This window comes from Anser anser (assembly GCF_964211835.1).
Source record: "Anser anser genome assembly, chromosome: 3".
NCBI lineage: Eukaryota > Metazoa > Chordata > Aves > Anseriformes > Anatidae > Anser > Anser anser.
Window position 1 is genome coordinate 105,666,258 of NC_139722.1, and position 17,093 is coordinate 105,683,350.

A 17,093-nucleotide genomic window follows, 5' to 3' on the forward strand; every position below is an offset into this window, starting at 1 on the left:
AGGCAAAAGCTGTGTCCTTCAGCCAGCAAGGAAGCCTTGGAAGGTTGAACAAACTTTTTGTAGCGGCAGTTGGGTGCAAAAGAAAACTTCTTCCTGCTGCCTGTGAATGATTTCCCAGCTCCTATTATTATGCTGTAAAACTAAGTGCGCGCAGCTCTGTGAACTGTGCTGAGCAAACAGCCAAGTTCTTGCCCTGAAAAGCTTAAATCCAAAGGCACGGGCGAGCACAATGCGGGGCAACGCAGAGCAAACATGGCAGCGTGCAGGCTTTTGCAGCCAGGATCCTTATTCTTTGTCAAGTTGACACAAGGGGAAAAAAAAAAAAAAAAAAGGCAGATTTAATCTCTGGGGAAAGCAAGCCCAGCATTCTGTGGAAAAAAAATAAATAAGTGTGGTTTTCAGGAAAAGAGGAATAGGCAAAAGCACACAGGCGATTAGAGATGTGAGGGGAAAGGGAAGCAGAGCCGCAAAGCTTCACATTTTTAACTTTGCTGCCGGTTTTTTGTTGGTGCTGGATTTCCCCCCCACCCTTTTCGTTTTCAGACCGAAGCTTCCCGGGAAACTTTTTCCGTGCGGTCGGCGGCTCGGGGGCAGGGGCAGGGCCGGGGAGCCTCGACGCGAGCCGGGCTCCCCCCGGCCGGGCGCCTCACGGGGCTCGGAGGCCGGGGAGAGCTTGGTCCGTGCCTCGCCGTGCTGTGCTGTGCTGAGGGGGCGCTGGGCGGGCCGAGCCGTGCCGGGGCGGGGCGGGAGGCGGCGGGAGGCGGCGGAGGGGTGGCGGCCGGGCCCGGTTGCCATGGGGAGGCGGGGAGGGAGGCGCCGCCGCCGCAGCTGCTGCTCCCTGACACATCCCCCGCTGCCATATTGTGCCCGCGCTCCCGGCAGCGCGGCTTCATGACCGCGGTGAGTGAGCGGCCGCCTCCCCTCCCGCCTCCCGCCGGCGGTTGCTTTCTCCATTTTTTTTAAAAAAAATATTTATTATTTTGGGAGGGTCTGAGAGGCTTGAGCCGGGAAACGGCGCGCGGGAGGGCGGGCGCGGGGAAGCGGCAGGGGGGCGGCGGGGACGCGTGGCCGGGCCGGGCCCCGCGCGGGCCATGGGGGACAATGGCGCGGCGGGCGGAACGCCGCGGGCACGGCTCGGCTCGGCTCGGCTCGGCACGGCTCGGTACCGCACCACACGGCACGGCCCGAAATGGCGCCCCGGCCCTCGGCGTGCGGCGGCGGGAGGAAGCGCTGCCCGGCAGCGCGAGGGGGCGGCTCCTCTTCCTCTTCCTCCTCCTCCTCCTCCTCCTCCCGCGGCCCCCGGCTGTGCCCGCCCGGCCCCGGGGAGCCGGGCTCGTTAGCTGATGAGCGCTAATGAGGAGGCAGGCCGGTCGCGCAGCTCCACGGAGGCAGGCTGCCGGCCGCCTCGGCTCGCCCTCCCCCGAGCCTGCCTTCGGCCCGCCGCAGCAGAGCCGCCGGCGGCCGCCGCGCTTCGCTCTTCCGTGTTTGCAAGATTTTTTTTTAGTATAAAATAAAATTCTGAAGCTGTTCGTTTGGCAGTGACTGAGTTAAGTAAGCGGTAAGCGCTTCAGGTTATCCTGCTGCGCGCAGTGCGTGGCTTTGACGAAATCGGTAGAAAGTTTCCCCAGGAATGCAGGTGGGTGTGCGTCGCGCTTCTGCTGGAGCCGCGTGCTGGAAAGGTGAGGGAGATGGGCTGAGCGTCCTGCAGGTGAGGTTAAGGCTCTGGAAACCTTTTTGTTAGGCACCTGACAGGGCTGAGTTCTGCTCCTGGTGATTCACAGGCCTGGGGCTTTTACGTGCGTGAGGTGGAGCCTGATGCCGAAGTACACCGGTGGCCGAGGAACAGCGTGACGTTGTGTGTGGCTTACCTGAACATACGCCTGGTGTCTCCGTTTGTAGGGGGATCAGACTTATGTTCATAAATATATGGATTCTGTTAAAGCCAAAACAAAGAGGCAGGGCCCAATAAGCTTATGTCCCTACTTTGGTGGCTGGCTAGGCTAGCAATGAACGTTTTCTGCAAAACAAGTTAATAATGAATTATATTTTACCTCAGTGTTTTGAGGATAACTTGGTTAGGTTTGTGCCTATCCCATGGTTTGTCACAGATCAAGATAATTTTAAGAAAGGTGGCAAGTGATATACCCTCCAAATCTTGTTACAGGTGACTTAGATTCCAGTGGACTTGGGCAATGGTTGGGTTGCAGTGTACCGTCATGTGAATCATTTCAGTCAACTTCTGTTACGTTTTTTGATTTGGGGGTCTTGTATCCTCCTAGAAGTCTAGTGTGACGATGAATCTGTGCAAGATAAATTAAGCTGGCACGGTGTTATGTCAACAAAACTTGGAATAGCGTTGTGGTGTTGGTGCATGTTTGTTTTTGACAGGTGCCATTTGACATTTCCCAAGCTCTACAGAAGGTAGCTGGACAAGGCAGCTTTGAACTGAAACCTGTACCGTAGCAATTAGCATGGCACAGAGCTTGAGCTAATGAACTTAGATGAGTACCAGTATGTATTATTTTTAAACCAGATGTTATGGTGCTGCAGTGGCACAGCTTCTGCTCAGGTCCAGTGCACGTCAAGCTTCTTTGGACCTTGGGAATAGTTTCTGTATGCCTCAGTGCAAAGTGCTCTGCAGGATAATTCCCTTGTGGTGCTTATGGAAGAAGGCAGTGAGCTGTCATGATTTCTGTGCTCGTCTGTTCCCATGTTGCCTTCATCCCAGTGTAGGTACTCAGCACGTGGTCCGTTCCTGCCATTGGTAGGAAGGTAAGTCCCAGCCTCACCTCGGTTTTATCCGCCTGTCCTTTTGGTCTGGTACACCACACTGATATCCGCACCACCTTGAGGACTGGGTCAGTGCGGAGATGGGTATGAGCAGCCAGAGTGGTCACGAGGGGAACTGCTTTTTCTGGCAGTTGTTGTTGCTTATGCTGGCCTAAAACTGTTGTCAAGCTGTGACTTGGCTTTTGTAGAAATACAAAAGAGATGGCAATTCTCACACCATATGTTTGAGATACCTAAAACATGTGTAGGACTTTTCTATGTTTTGTTTTGTTTTGTTTTTTAATGTGCCCATAACCAGAGCTCTGATGTTCTACATCGCATTTATGCTTGCAGAGTGTGGTGAGGATGCTATGTTCGTTCAGGCCGCAGTGCTGCCTTTGCAGAGGGATTTTGGGGTTGGAGGCATTGGTCCTGTAGCATTCCAGGTGTGTGGTTCCAAGCGCTCTCAGAGTGTTTCACTGTTATAAAACCTGGTTGATGCTTTTGTTGCCAGGATGAAGTTCTGACCCCTTCAGGTGCTGCAGGCTAAGCTGTACCGAAGGGACTCTGTAGGTATTGCTTAGCCCTAAAGATGTTTTATTCCAAAAGGGACATCAACCAAGGAGTGTGCTGATTCAACAGCTCCAACTGCCAAACGTTTGCTTCTTGAAGAGCTTTCCCATTTCCTCTGGGGAGTTCATGATGAAAGATGCCAGCATTGCCAACAGCTATTGCAGTGTAGGAGCATGCCGGTCCATTAAGGAACTTAACAGATACAGGGATGTGTACTGGAACTGTCACACTAGAAGGAGTGCCTGACAAGCCAGCGTAGCACTGGGAAAGAAGACAGAGGCTTAGAGGCATCTCATTTTTTACCATCTTTATTAAAAATAGGCTCTGTCTGCTCAACTCGGTTGCCTTGAAGAACCATCACATAGAGCAAAGGCTGACTCTCTCAGCGAACAACATGACTTGGCACCTGAAGAGGCCATACAGGGATTAGTTCAAACTGGTGAGAAAGTGGTACGGCTCTTGCATGGAAATATATGTTCCCATAAAAACAGTAGCAGTTCTTACGCTGTTGCCACTAGCGTTATAATTCTGCCTTCCTCCCAGCTGGACAGCTGGATCATAACCTGTGAGGTTGCAGAACGTGCAGGCATTGGAAGAGGGGATGGTGTGCCCACCGCTGCTGTTGCTCTACACCTCTCAGGCCATATCCGTCAATGGGATATTCTTACTGCACCATCAAGGTGCAAAATTAGCTATGTGAAATGCTGCCTTCCCTCACAGACTGTACATCAATGAGAAGCAGCCCTTAGGCCTTTTGTCCCCTGAAGTGAAGGCTGTCAGCTGCAGGGATGGAGCAGGACGTGCTTTTTACCTTTTAGCAGAGGTGTGAATCCTGCCCATTTTGTTCCATTTGGCTCCTTGAGTTTTCTTTTTGTTGTTCCGCCCCCTTCCATGTCATGAGATGCATTATGGATAAGCTCGTACATGAGATGTCATGGTGTTAGTTGCAACCAGTGTGCTTTTTCGAGGGAAGTAGATAGACTGAGGCAGTTGAGTCTGCCTTGTGTGCCTCCTGCTTGACAATTAAATGGTGTTGTGCAACTTCCTGTGCAGAAATTCTGCTGTCATCAGTGTTTTGTGACTCATGTAAACACGCTGCTTTGTCTTCTGACAAGTGTACACTTGCAAACTGCAAACCTTGTCCAGATCCCGGTATCATAAATTAAAGGTTTCTGTCTTAGGTTTTGTAAGCTGTGTGCATGTCTTTTACCAGCTCTGGCAGCTTCCTTGACTCCCAGAGAAGATGTCCCCAAGTAAAACAAGAAATGTCTGAGATGCTTCTATGCTGTCTGACTGGACCTTTGCATGTAATACATGTTTATCAGTTCCCTGCCATATTGCATGTGCCTTCTCACTCGCTGTTCTGAGCACACGTTGAGCGATGATAAACTTTCTTTCTCTTCCTTACTGTGCTGGGTAAAAGCACCTAGGGATACTCCAGGGCACTCACAAAATACAGTTCAGGAAAGAGACAACGTACCCATGCTTTAGTAATGAATTACATAGCGCAGATGAAGTGCTGTCTGATGCTGGATAGCATCCTTGTGACCTCTGGTACTTTGCCTCCTTTCTTTAAAATGTTACAGCTTCCGGAGCACAAGCATTGGATCCCACTTGCACTGGAAAAGAGCTGTTGAGGGCCTGGGGGTCTGCCTGGAGGTAACTGGGAGGACTGGCTGTTGTGTTTAGGGTGGAAATATCTGTGATACAGGATGGTTACCTGAGTGCCAGTTTCATTTCAAGAGAAGCTTGCAATTTGTGTGTATATAAGATGATTTATGCCAAAACTCAGCAATGTAGGTTTTACTTTTTTCTATTGGCTTCAAACTTTTTTTCTATTAAGTTCAACCTAGACTTCAAGCTCTCTGCTTTTATTCAGAGGTTAGGGTATCTTAAGAGCTCCTTTATTAAATTAGCTAATGCTGCTGTAGAAATCTCTCCTGTGCCCTTTATAAGGATTCGAGTATGAGTTGTGCTTGCTTTCACCCAGTTCCTGCTGGCAGAAAGTCCCGATGTGGTCTGCTTGCCCCAGTGGTACCCCCACTGGCTGTCCTACAGGATGGCAGTCTAGTCCAGTCTGGGTCCCACCGCTTCCCTGGGACTTACCAAAGGAACAAGTTTGAAACGCAGCATTGTAAAGATGGATCTAGGTCAGGCCTAAGGCCTCCAGTTGCTGTGCACTCTGTGCCGGTGTGGCATCACAGGAGAGGCAGCGCTGTCCTTCCCCTTTGTTGGCATTGAGCACGGCCTGTCCGTGTCAGAACTACTGGTTGGCATTGTTCATTGTGCCTCTCGACAGCATCACTGGATACCTCTGACCTTACTGGAGTGACCATGTTTTCCGTCTAATAAGCACTGGATTGGAGGTACTCAGGTGCTTCTCCTCCGTCTTTGTATTATTTTGCTCATTTTCCACCAGGTGAGCATCCCACCTGTGTGTACTGTACAAAACAAGTTGCTTTTTTTTTTTTTTTGGGGGTGGGGTGTGTGCTTCTCAAAGTGTGACTTGACGTACTTCCAAAGCCTGCCTCTGGTAGAGAGACCATGCAGCCATGCTCAGGCTTTGTTTCTTTTTTTTCCTCAGATCATTTTTAGTACGCTCCAGTCTTGCGCTTTGTAGCTACTTGTAGTTTCCTGGTTAATGTGTGGTCTTCTGTTTGCTTCCTTTGCAACAACCTGTTGCTGCACTGCATCGTGCTTGCATTCCGGACAAGTGTGTAGTCGCCTGAAAGATAATTACTGGCTGTGAAGATTGCTCGGTGACTGAAAAACTCACACAAACTGTGAGTGGGAGCTGGGAAGCTTGTTGCCAAACAGCAGGAGCAATTACTCAACCCTCATCCTCTGGCTGGTGAGCCAAAATCCCTAGACCAGCTATCAGAAAATGTGATTTGGTTTAGGGATGTTGACCAGTCAAAGTACAAGCTCGTTTGCTTTTGGACTTTTGACTGTGCAGTCTGAGAAGTGTCAAATGTCAGCTGGTGTTTCAATAGCCTACCTGTTAGCACAGGTGCCTTTCCTTTGCAGTCAGAGAAACTTGCGTCATCTGTCGGATTTCATTTGAAGGTGTGCCGTCAGCCCGCAGGGCTCCGTGTGACGATAAACTGGGCAGTCTTTCTGTGCGAGGAGCCCGGTTGGCCCAGTTGTTCCAGCGTGTGACTGCTGTGGGGAAGAAAAGATCATTTTGTGCCCCAGCCATTATCAGCAGAGGGATTCTTCTGATGTAATTTTAATACAGAAAGACAAATTCAACGGAGTTGGGTTCAGAGAAAGATGGCTTTGTGGGGTGGGGGGGTTGCTGTGCTCTTGTTATGAAAAGGGCTGGGGAGATGGGCGGTGTGAAGAGCATCGCAGTGGTTCCTCGTGTCTGCACGGGGATGGCAGGTAACAGTACGCGAGCAGTGCCTGAGTGCTTCTGAGGATGCCAGCAGGTGGTGTTCAGATATTTGGCCTGTCTCAAGGTATGTCAATGCTAATGGCTGCTTTTGGGATGCGGCTAAAAGGAAAATAAAGCAGCAGTGCAGCAGTTGGGCCTGTCCTGCGCAGGGAGGATTCCTGAAAAACCCTCTCAAAATGTGCCTGGGCCTGACAGCTGAGAGGAAAACTTATACTTCTGTAGCTGGGAAATGGCAATCTGCGAAAGCTCGTCAATTACGAAGTTGTAACGTGAAGGTTTGTGTTTTTTTTGTTTTTTTTTGTTAGGCTCTGACAATGCTTTTAAATTAAATCTTGCATAAGGATCACTTCAGGTGAAGCTCGAGCGTGTTGGTTTTCAGCAGAAAATGAGTTCTGGTGCTTTAAGGCTGAAGAAGGCAGAAAAGCGATATGGAAAATATAACATTATGTTTTCTAGTAGTGGTAAATTGTTACTGAAAGTAGCTGAAATGTAGCTAAAAGAATATTCACTTCTGGTTCAAGGGGATGATAGAGAAACGTGAAAGTTATCAAGAAAACAAAATTAACATCAGACTTACACGGCAATACATTTGCTCAAATGACGCATTTCTGAACATATCAGTGGCTCACGTGTGTGTGTGTGTTTTAGTTCATTTAGCAAACAATATACTGAATTTAAGCAGCTTTGCTATTGGAGGTAGAGCATTTTTCCTATTTAAAAACAACAAAAAAAAAAACAAGCTTTTTCACCTTCAGTGACACCCAAGTTCTTTCAAATGGTTTAGATTTCCCTGGTTTATTTTTTTTCACTTCCTAATTTCTCTGTTCTACCCGGACTGTTTTCGCATGCGCGTTTCAAATCCAAGGCAGGAGGAACCTTGTCCCAAGCTGGCTGCAGCCTTTCACAATGCTTTGCGATTTCAGACTTCTTGGAGGCGGCACTGAAGGACACGGTCCAAAGGCTCTGCGATGGATGAGGCCTGGAGGGCCCAGTATCCTGGGCCTATCTGAGTTTACATATCATTTTTATTTAAAATACTTATTTTAATCACAAAAACGTGTGTGTACATATGTATGTATATTTAATTAACAAACTTTTTTTTAATACAAATTAGATGTTGGATAAAATCTGTTTCCTTGCCTGCCTTTCCCTTCCCTGGGCTATGATAAGGTTTTATTCCCTTCCCTTTTCAAATTTTGCTGAGTGTATTTTAGCTTCTGCTAATATCGGACCCTTTCATCAGTTTTTATTAGTTTCCTTTTTTTTTCCCCCTGCCTTTAATTAGATGAAAGGGTGTGGGAGGTTATTGACATTAAAATGGGAGAAGCTTGGAAATATTGCACCTGGAGCCCCTCTGTTTTCTTTTGCACATAGTTTCGCCAGGAGGAAATGCAGAAGTTCACAGGTTCTCTGTGTAGCAGACTGGCTTGAAGAAGCTGATGAACGCCTTGAACAATTGCCCTTCAGTTCTCCTGGCTTCCAAGGGAGGAGGAGGAGTGGGCAGGGTGCTGGTGCCCTGCCTTGCTGGGAGCACAGCTGCCCAGACTGGAGTCCATGTATGCATGCGGTTGCACGCCAGGCTGCTGAAATCTGCGACCAAGAGGTAGTTTTGTCCTCAGGAGACCATAGTGCCGTAGTTGTCTTGGATACGTGACATCACGCAGCATTGTAATCAAATATAGGCCTTTTGCAGCGCTTTGGAGACTTGACTCTGACCCCAGCCTGCAGAACAATGCTGTGAAGTGGAGAGGAGCCTCGGATAAAGGAGAGGAGGGAGGGGAGAAGGTTAAATCGATGGAAAAATGGGCTGGTGCCATGCTCTGAATGCTCGCAGCCATGTGAATGTGGTGCTTTTAACGTGTCCAGCTTTTTATCAATGGGTTTTCACTAGCTGGGCAGGGAGTTGTGTTACTTTTCCCCGTAACACACAAAAAGCCTCTCGTTGGTCCTTCGCTGTGAGCGTGCTGGCTGGAAAGTGTATTGCAAACTTTGTGTGAGTGGTGACAGTCATTTATACGTGTGCTTCTTGTGCCGTTTTAACAACACAATGTACACATCGACGTATTTAAGTCGGGACAATCCCTGGCGTAGCTGCATTTCCTATATATCCAAGGGAATATGAAAAATCAATAGAAGAGGTTAATGCTGGTGTACTTGCTTGCAAGCAAAAGATGTGCTGATATTTTTAAATATCATTTTTTATCATATAAATATCATATTTTTAAATACTCTCACAGAGCCTGTATATGTTTCTCCAACACCTACGTAGAGGCTGTACAAATACTCCTGTAACTAAGGCTGCGTGCCCTGAGCGTGTTGCACTGAGTGTGGTTCCAGTGCTGCTCTTATTTGACATCAGTGTGAGACCTTTAAAAAATCTCTTCCCCTGGATTAGAATCATGCTCTGTTACTCAGTGCATGGTCTGTTTCTAACTCTAGAGGGAAATGACTGCACCATTAGCAGTTTACAGGCCTTCCCAAATATGCTGCTAGCTGATGCGACCCGGTTGCTTGGCTAGTCCTACAGAAACAAAGGGGCACATCTAATCCTAGAGGGGGTTGTCCTGCCCTGGGGTGTGGGTGTGCTCACAGATGCTGTGTGGCACCTTCCATCTGACACCGCCATGCACTGAGATGAGAAGTGGAGAAGGGTCAAGCAGCAGCTCTGCTCACGCAACAACACGACACAAAAAAGTAGTGGTTTTTTTTGCTTGTTTTTAACAAGAGGTAGAATGCTTTTTCTCTGGGTTGTTGAGTCTAGGCAGAAAGAAGTCAGGCCGTGTGTTGCCTGTGGCAGCTGCAGTAATAAAGCAGTGGCTGCACGTTGTTACCTCTAGTACTGCTGGTTTGGGGAAGGGTCACCGTGGCACCTTCGGTGGGACCGAGGTATCTGCTACTGCTTCCTCACTGGACTCTGCCGGAGCTGAGACTTCTTCAGCAAGGCACCTCTTGACAAAACTGTGTTGTACTTAGCACCTCTGGCTTTCTAGCCCTCACCTGCTATACCGAGTACCTTTCAGCCCCCAACACCTTTCTCAAAGTGAGCTCTTCAGTGAGTTTGAAAGAAGATTGTAAAAACCATTATCTTCTGTGTTGTTTTTTTTGTATTGATATGTTTTTTTTTCCTCTCCCTTTCCTATGATAAATAAGGAAATCCATGTCCTGTCTGTTCAGAATAGCAGCAACGCCAAAGCAGGCAGTGTTGCATTTCCAGGTGGAAGCGGAGTCGGTGTCCAGAGAACACACAGGACACGCTTCTCACAAGCAGTTCAGGGACGTGCAGAGAGAGATTCTCTGTGTTTAGAGCAGACAGATTTTTCTTGAACTTGGTAGCTGGCTTGCTGAGAATTTTCCAGCTAGGAACTCATTGCTCGGAAAAAGAAGCAGGCATCTCCCCCTGCTTGCTAAAAGCAGCTGCTTCTACATGTGGGTGAGGTACAGCAGTTAGGGACTGGGGGTGCTGCTGCTCAGCTTCCAGTTCTGCTGCAGGCACTTGGTCTGTATGTGTGTGGCTAAAATTTTGTCTCTGCTGTGTAATAAGATCTTGCATTAGCTAGCGACTTCTCAGTTTCTGGTGTGCTGGTAATTAATTATTGGGCGGTGTGGATTGGTTTCTTCAGCAACAGCACCGTGCACAGTGTCTTGTGACACTGAATATCCTCCTCGGGTACGCTGGGGCTTCTCTAAACCTGATTGCTATCTGAATATGCCTACAGCCTTAGTCTGCCCAGCTCTTTGGGTGGTGGGTGGTGTGGAGAGCAGGACTTACCGGGACACTGCACTGTTAGAAGGAGCTCCGTTCCTGGCTTTACCATGCACTCTCAAGCGGTACCAAGATCGCAGGAGTGCTGGAAAGAAGGCTGCCTCTCTCATCTTGTTTCTGGTGCTTCCAAGCTTTTAGTCAAGCAACCTCAGTTGGCTTTGCAGCCTTTTAATCATCTTATCCCAGAATCGTAGTCCTCTGTATATAATTACGTTGCAAAATAATGTGTACGTCCGTTGTAGTGCTTTGTTTTTGGGGAGGAGATGTTTTGGCAGGCTTTGTTTTGAAGGTGCTTACCAGAATAGATGCTTGAATGGGTTAGGATTTGGATATGTGATGCCCTTAGGCTTTGAATACTTCTGCTTTCCATTGTGGGTGTTAATATTAATGGTACCATGCTGTACTCCTGTGCACCTACTGGCAGGGCAAAGCACCGAGCTGGTGTTTTTAGAGGCGTGTTTAAGGCACGTTGCTTCTGCATTTGGAAGGCTGGGGGCTGAGTCCTGGCTCCGCTTGCAGGGCTGGGGCTGTCACCAGGGGAATAGCAGTGAGTTTCTGGGCATTCAGGATGCCAGCTGGAGAGGTTGGGAAGTGGCTGCCACCTGCTATCCTCCTTCGGAAAGGAGTGGCTGGGGGCAGCAGGAGGAGAGGGGAGCAGAGCACATCTCGTCTCATCGGCAGGGCAGGCACTCCTCGCGCAGAGGGGATTGTCCTGCGTGGTTTTCTCTGCCACGGGAGCAGTTGAAGAGGCAGGGAAGGTGTCAGTAAGAGAAGAAAGGAGTGGAGGGTAAATCTCACTAGGTGGCCTTGCAACACTCTTAACCTTGCCTTTCTGCGGATTTCTTTCATGTTTTACGTTGGTGCTGCTAATTTAGCTGGGTTGGGAGCACTGGAGAGCAAGTCCTGCTGCTTACCTCTAACCCTGTTTGCATCAACCTTCCTGGCTGGTAACAGTGAGAAACATTAGGAAAGAATCCGAGGCTGCGATTGTACACAATTTATCATGATGTCTGCACTGGAGGGCTTCTTCCATGCTGTTTTCTTCTTGTGAACTGCCCTCCTTGCTCTTACTGTGGTGTTCCCACTGGATCGTCCCTGTCCACAAAACCCTGCTTGCTCATAGCAAAGACGGCCAGCAAAGATGGTCTAAAACATGGCTTCTTGTAATGCATCTGTTGAGGGAAACATGGCATTTGCATATTATTTACTATAAATATGTTGCTTGTAAAGAATTTAAAGTAGAATATTAATTATTCTAATGATTCCCTGCTAGCGCATAATAGCATGCAAACAAAAAGCATGTTGATGCCACAATGCTGACCTAATTTGAAGTGCCAGCTCAAGTTAATGTTTTCCTTTTCTCTATACTTTGGAGCGTCTAGGCCATGTTTGTGTTTTAAAACAGACTCTGTTGCCTCATGTTGACAAAAGGAATAAATACAGTGACCTAAACTTGTTTGTGTGTACATGTTTTTGATCTCCTGTGCTGACCAGAGATTTGCAAAGGGATGTTTCATGTGTTCTGAGCCAAGTACTAAAATCAATACACAGCTGAGCAGTGGAAGCTAGTACATAGGTGGCTAAAAGGACACGGGACAAGGGTGTGTTGTTGCCCCTTGTAAGGAAAATGGTGAAACGTTGTGGCAGAATTTGGGTTTGTCTCACTTTATGGATTTTATCACTGTTCCTTTGTTTTTAATTTAAGGAAGGGTTGAAAAAGTAACATAGACGCATGTATAAATTGCTCTTTTTTAAAGCCAGCATTCACCAACTTAGGGGGAAAGCTAAATTGTAGGGAGAGCAAAGTTACTTTTAAGAAGCTATTTGAGCAGTTTGCTTTGTGTTTTTTTTTGTTTGTTTGTTTGTTTGTTTTTATGACTGAGCTAATAGTTAATCATGCCTGTCCCTTCACATAAATTGAATTTTGGGGGATGATTTCTAGCACCGTGTAAGTACAGATTTTGTTTTCTGGAGAAGGTGGTGGAGTTGGTCCACAGCGTGCAAGGCAGGTCGTCTTTTTGGAGTTTGGATCTTCAGTTTCTCCAGATCACATAATCCCCTGACAAAAAGGGACTGGTAAGGTATCCCCTGATAAAAATGGACAAGCAAGGAAAGCTTGGCAGTAGCTGGCATGAAAGACTGTAGGCAGATTAAGAGAAGAAATTGCTTACAGGAAACGGTGCTTTTCTGGAGGAGGAGTAAATTCTGTGTTACCACATTGCACCTCACTCTTGTGTCGCTCTCCTCCAAAATAAAGAAAATTGACTAATACCTCCCCTTAGAGTATTTGTTCTTGAATTAGAACAACAAACTTTTGTATGAATAAGTCCATCTGAGAGTGGAGCACTTAACTAAAAATTGTCCAAACACTCTAATTGATCCAGTAATTTCCATTGAAATCTTAGGAGCAGTAGACTTGCTCTGACAGTTTGCCCTTGTACAAAGGCTGACCAGGTCCTTGTTTCCGTGTCCTCTGCAGAAGATCCAAGTGCACTAAAGCATGTGTTCATGCAAATACTACAAAGAACTGTTGTAAGAAGATATCACTAATGTGTATGGCACTGCCTAGTGAGATAACTTCTCATCTGCTGTCTGTTTTGCAATTGAGCTGTTGCATTAGGAGCTGGAGCGTGAAACCAGAACGATAGCACATGTACAGGGGATAGGGATCTGGATTTTTTAAATATATATATATATTTGTTTTAGAGTTAATATCCACAGCTTTGCTGATAAACTGCATCAGTAGTTGGAGAGCCTTACATTTATAGACGGCTGGTATAGCCACACGTGTAAAGTGGTTTTGTTGGTCTGCGCTTCTGATACAGCTATGTTGGCCAAAGCTTTAGGTGCAGTGAGGCTCTAACATGGTTACATCAGCAGAAAAAAGCAGCTGTTAGCATAACAGTTTGCTTGAGGGCTTGTTTTAAAGCTCCACAGTGTGAGGGAGTGCTTGGGAATGACTGGGACTTGCAGGGGGTTGTACAGACTTAATTTGCACCAAGATCACAAATTGACTGTCTGCTATTTAAGTTTTGCAACTTATTTTTCCTCTTCAGGAATCAAAAGCAAGTGCTTCTAAATAGGGTTAATTTACAATGTAATGAATATAATTAAAGGCTTAATGTGAGAACAGAATGGTTTAGATCCTACCTGTTGAGGTCTTTTTCAGATGTTGACATCGATAGCTGTTATTTCGGTGTCCAAATTGAAATTTCAAGACAAGTAGAGCAGTTTCCAAGGGCGTACCGTGAGTTCTGGCTATAAGCCGGGGGAGATAAAAGGGTGCTCGGGAGGTTACAAGAGGGGTTGTGTTGGACCCTGTCTCTCTTCAGTGACCACAGTATGGGTCAGTGCAGTATCGCATTTCCTTGGGGCTTTTTCAGCTTGGGCTGACACTGAACATGATTTCTGTCTCTTGTTGCAGACCAATAAAGCTAAATGGGTCCAGTCACTGGAATGACTCCGGACAGGAAAGCTAAAACGCCAGGAGCAGAAAAAGCTGCCGGACTAAGGCAGGTTCACAGGATGGGAAGCTTGCCTGAAGCAGGAGATGCTGGGAGGCCTAAGGCCACGGTGGTGGACAGCGATTCAACAGATGACGAACTCACGAATTTGAACTGGCTGCATGAAAGTACTAATCTTCTAACAAACTTCAGCCTTGGAAGCGAGGGTCTTCCAATTGTTAGCCCTTTGTATGACATAGAGGGTGACAGCGTGCCATCCTTCTCACCATCCTGCTACCAGAACCCAGAAAAAAAATCATCGACTTCCAAACCCCCTTATTCCTTCAGCCTTCTCATCTATATGGCTATCGAGCACTCTCCCAACAAGAGCCTCCCAGTCAAAGAAATCTACAGCTGGATCCTGGAGCGCTTCCCCTACTTTGCCACAGCACCAACGGGGTGGAAGAACTCTGTCCGACACAACCTCTCCTTGAACAAATGTTTCCGAAAGGTGGAGAGAAGCCATGGCAAGGTGAGGCCTGGGGGGCGGGAGTTGAACAGAGTTTGAAATTCACGAGGAAATTAAGAACACCCTGTTATTTTCAAGAACTCCCCTCCTCCCATGTATGAAACAGTTGTATATTGAAATGCTTTAACACTTTATTTGCAACCAGGAATAGTTTGGAAATACCACTTCTGACAAGAGTCCAAGTCACTTCTGTCATCCTGTGTTTTTATTTAGCACTAAGCTGGGTAGAGCTAACGGTGATGCATCCTTTACAAAGCTGGCTGACCTGTTATTGTAAAGGACCTTGTTTCTACTTAGAGTTTTGCTAAGCTATACCACTCAGCCTGACATTTTAGACATCTATTCTAGGATGTCTTGTGCCTTTTTTTTTCTTTAAAAGAACTCATTTGTTTGAGAATAAATTAAAAAAGTAAATAAAAGAATCTTTTGCCCATGCTAATTTTCTGAGCAGGGTCACACATGATGTTTGGAATTGGCAAGGGGTACCCTCAGTGCTAGGGCGGATATAATCATTAGGGTACCTGCCAAAGGAGTCTATTATTGGAGTAACAGTACAGGCGTAAGCTCTGAACAGCTCTGAGTGAGTTCAGCAGAGGTGCCAGCCTTGCAGTTGACACTGGAGTTTGTACCTACAGCAAGCGTGTTGTAACCCATGGAGGTGTTCTCCTCCAGCAGCCCATGGTTGCTGCTGGTGGGAGGCGCTAAGCTGCGGAGCTTGAGGGTGCTTGTTGTCCTCTTCCCACCTCCACGCACGTGCGAATGCACACAGTCACTGCTCTGCCAACGGGAACAACATGAAAGCAACTGGGAGATGCAGACTGCGGGAGATGGGGCGGCATAGTGGCAGGCCGTGCTTTGGGAACTGCGTCAGGGAAATAATAGGTCAAACGAGGATTGCACAGACCTACCTCGAATTTGGGTATCTTTCAAATTTCTTCGGTGCTTTGCTGAACTCATTGATGCCAATGTTTCCTATCTATTAACCCATTTCCAATAAATTCTGTTCAAATCATAGTTTCCTGTTTCCTGTCCTATACTTTTACATACCTCAGCTTGCTTATTTGCTTGCTGTTCCATTAAACTTTTTACTATGAAAAGCATCTAAATCCTTGTAGGAAAATAATGGAAGCGCTGTGATAGGGTGTGTTTCTCAATCTGTGAAAGCTATTTTGAATATTACACTGACTTTTCGATTGTGATCTTCTCTTAGCACAGATAGAGCTTTCAAACAGTCTTCTTTACTCCTGTGTTTAGTATACTGTAGTGCTTTCACCTCTGTCGTAATGGTGCTGTCATAACTGTGTCTGTACAGTACAGTCTTTCTGAGACAAGCTACATGTAAAGATCTACTTCTTAAAGTCAAGAATACTTATTTCTGTAGAGCTAGTTTCTTTTACTGACTTGAATGATTTTATTAGTGATTTCCTTCCTTCCTCTCTCACTTCCCATCCTGTTCCTCAAGGAGGCAGCTCTGACTTTGGAAACAAAGTGAAACAGAACAATGTTCATCCCCCTCACCCTGCCCTAAAGTCAACAAACAAATCCTGAACCTGTGTGCTTGGACATCAGCCTAAGTGGTAATAGGCTTGTTATCAGAAATGCATGCAGTGTCTGGCGTGTCTGACAGCCTCTCAATATAGGTGGAGGTCCTCGATGTAGAGCCTTGAACTCAGCAGGCATCAGTGGAGTAAATGGGTATATATATATTCATATATCGTATGGAGGAGGATCACGTCGATGCTGCAGACCCCTTTGGCTGTGCTCCTAAGATGTGACTTCTTGCAGCAAGCAGCACTGGCTAACAAGCTCAGTGCAGCTGATCGTATTATCTGTAACCATGTGCTAGTGATGCCTCTGTGGGCTTCTCAAACAGAGCAAGGTAATTTGTCTTCTTCCATTTTTTTCTTTGCTAATGACATCTTAATTGTTTTCTGGAAGAGAATACATAGTTGGTTTTCTGCTATCCTGAGTGCCCATGGAAGAAGAGATGCCTATGACACGTTGCATCAGAGGAGCAGAGTAAGGGAACAGGATAAGAAGGGTTTTAAAGCCTTTCTGGCTTTCAAATAAGTCCGCCTCTCATATTGGAAGAGTGTCAGTGTCTGAACGGGGAAGGATCTGTGCCCTTTGCACCCTGTGAAACACTCTGTTTTCTGATAGTTCACCGGCTATTGCTGCCAGCCAGTCATCAGCGATGAAAATCTGCAGTGTCTCCTCGTTTTCCACACTTACCACCCATGAGCTCACACGCAGGGCAGCTCTGGGACATGTGAACTGGATTCACTGGCTGATGCTAACCTGGGAAACACACTGTGGAAGCATGTTTACTGTGCCCCGACTGCTGATGGACGTTGTCCACAAGTCTCTGCTTGAGCTGATGTGAAGTGAGACCTCCCAGACACATCTAGCGTGGGCGATTGTTTAGCAACGACTCTCGCTCCACAGATCTATTTTTACTGGGCTGCACCACATCTTGTTACAGACGTAGCTGTGGACGGTTGCTCTGTTTGCCCATACATCAGTATAAATTGGCTACGTGCATCTACCCTGCCTATAGCGGCAGGTTGCAGCCACTCAGGAACGCACTCTAGATGGCAGCCAGCGTGGATTGCGGGAAGG

The 17,093-nt window shown here is 47.0% G+C and overlaps 1 protein-coding gene across 1 annotated transcript in view; it reads left to right on the forward strand.

Annotated features, from left to right (window-relative positions):
* The first annotated feature begins 769 nt into the window (after nucleotides 1-769).
* FOXN2 (forkhead box N2) overlaps nucleotides 770-17,093 on the forward strand; it is a 34,503-nt gene continuing 18,179 nt past the window's right edge. Inside the window, 2 exon segments of the mRNA XM_083832023.1 lie at nucleotides 770-900; nucleotides 13,927-14,477. Coding sequence (XP_083688149.1) covers nucleotides 13,941-14,477 — 537 coding nt within the window. The 5' untranslated portion in view covers nucleotides 770-900; nucleotides 13,927-13,940.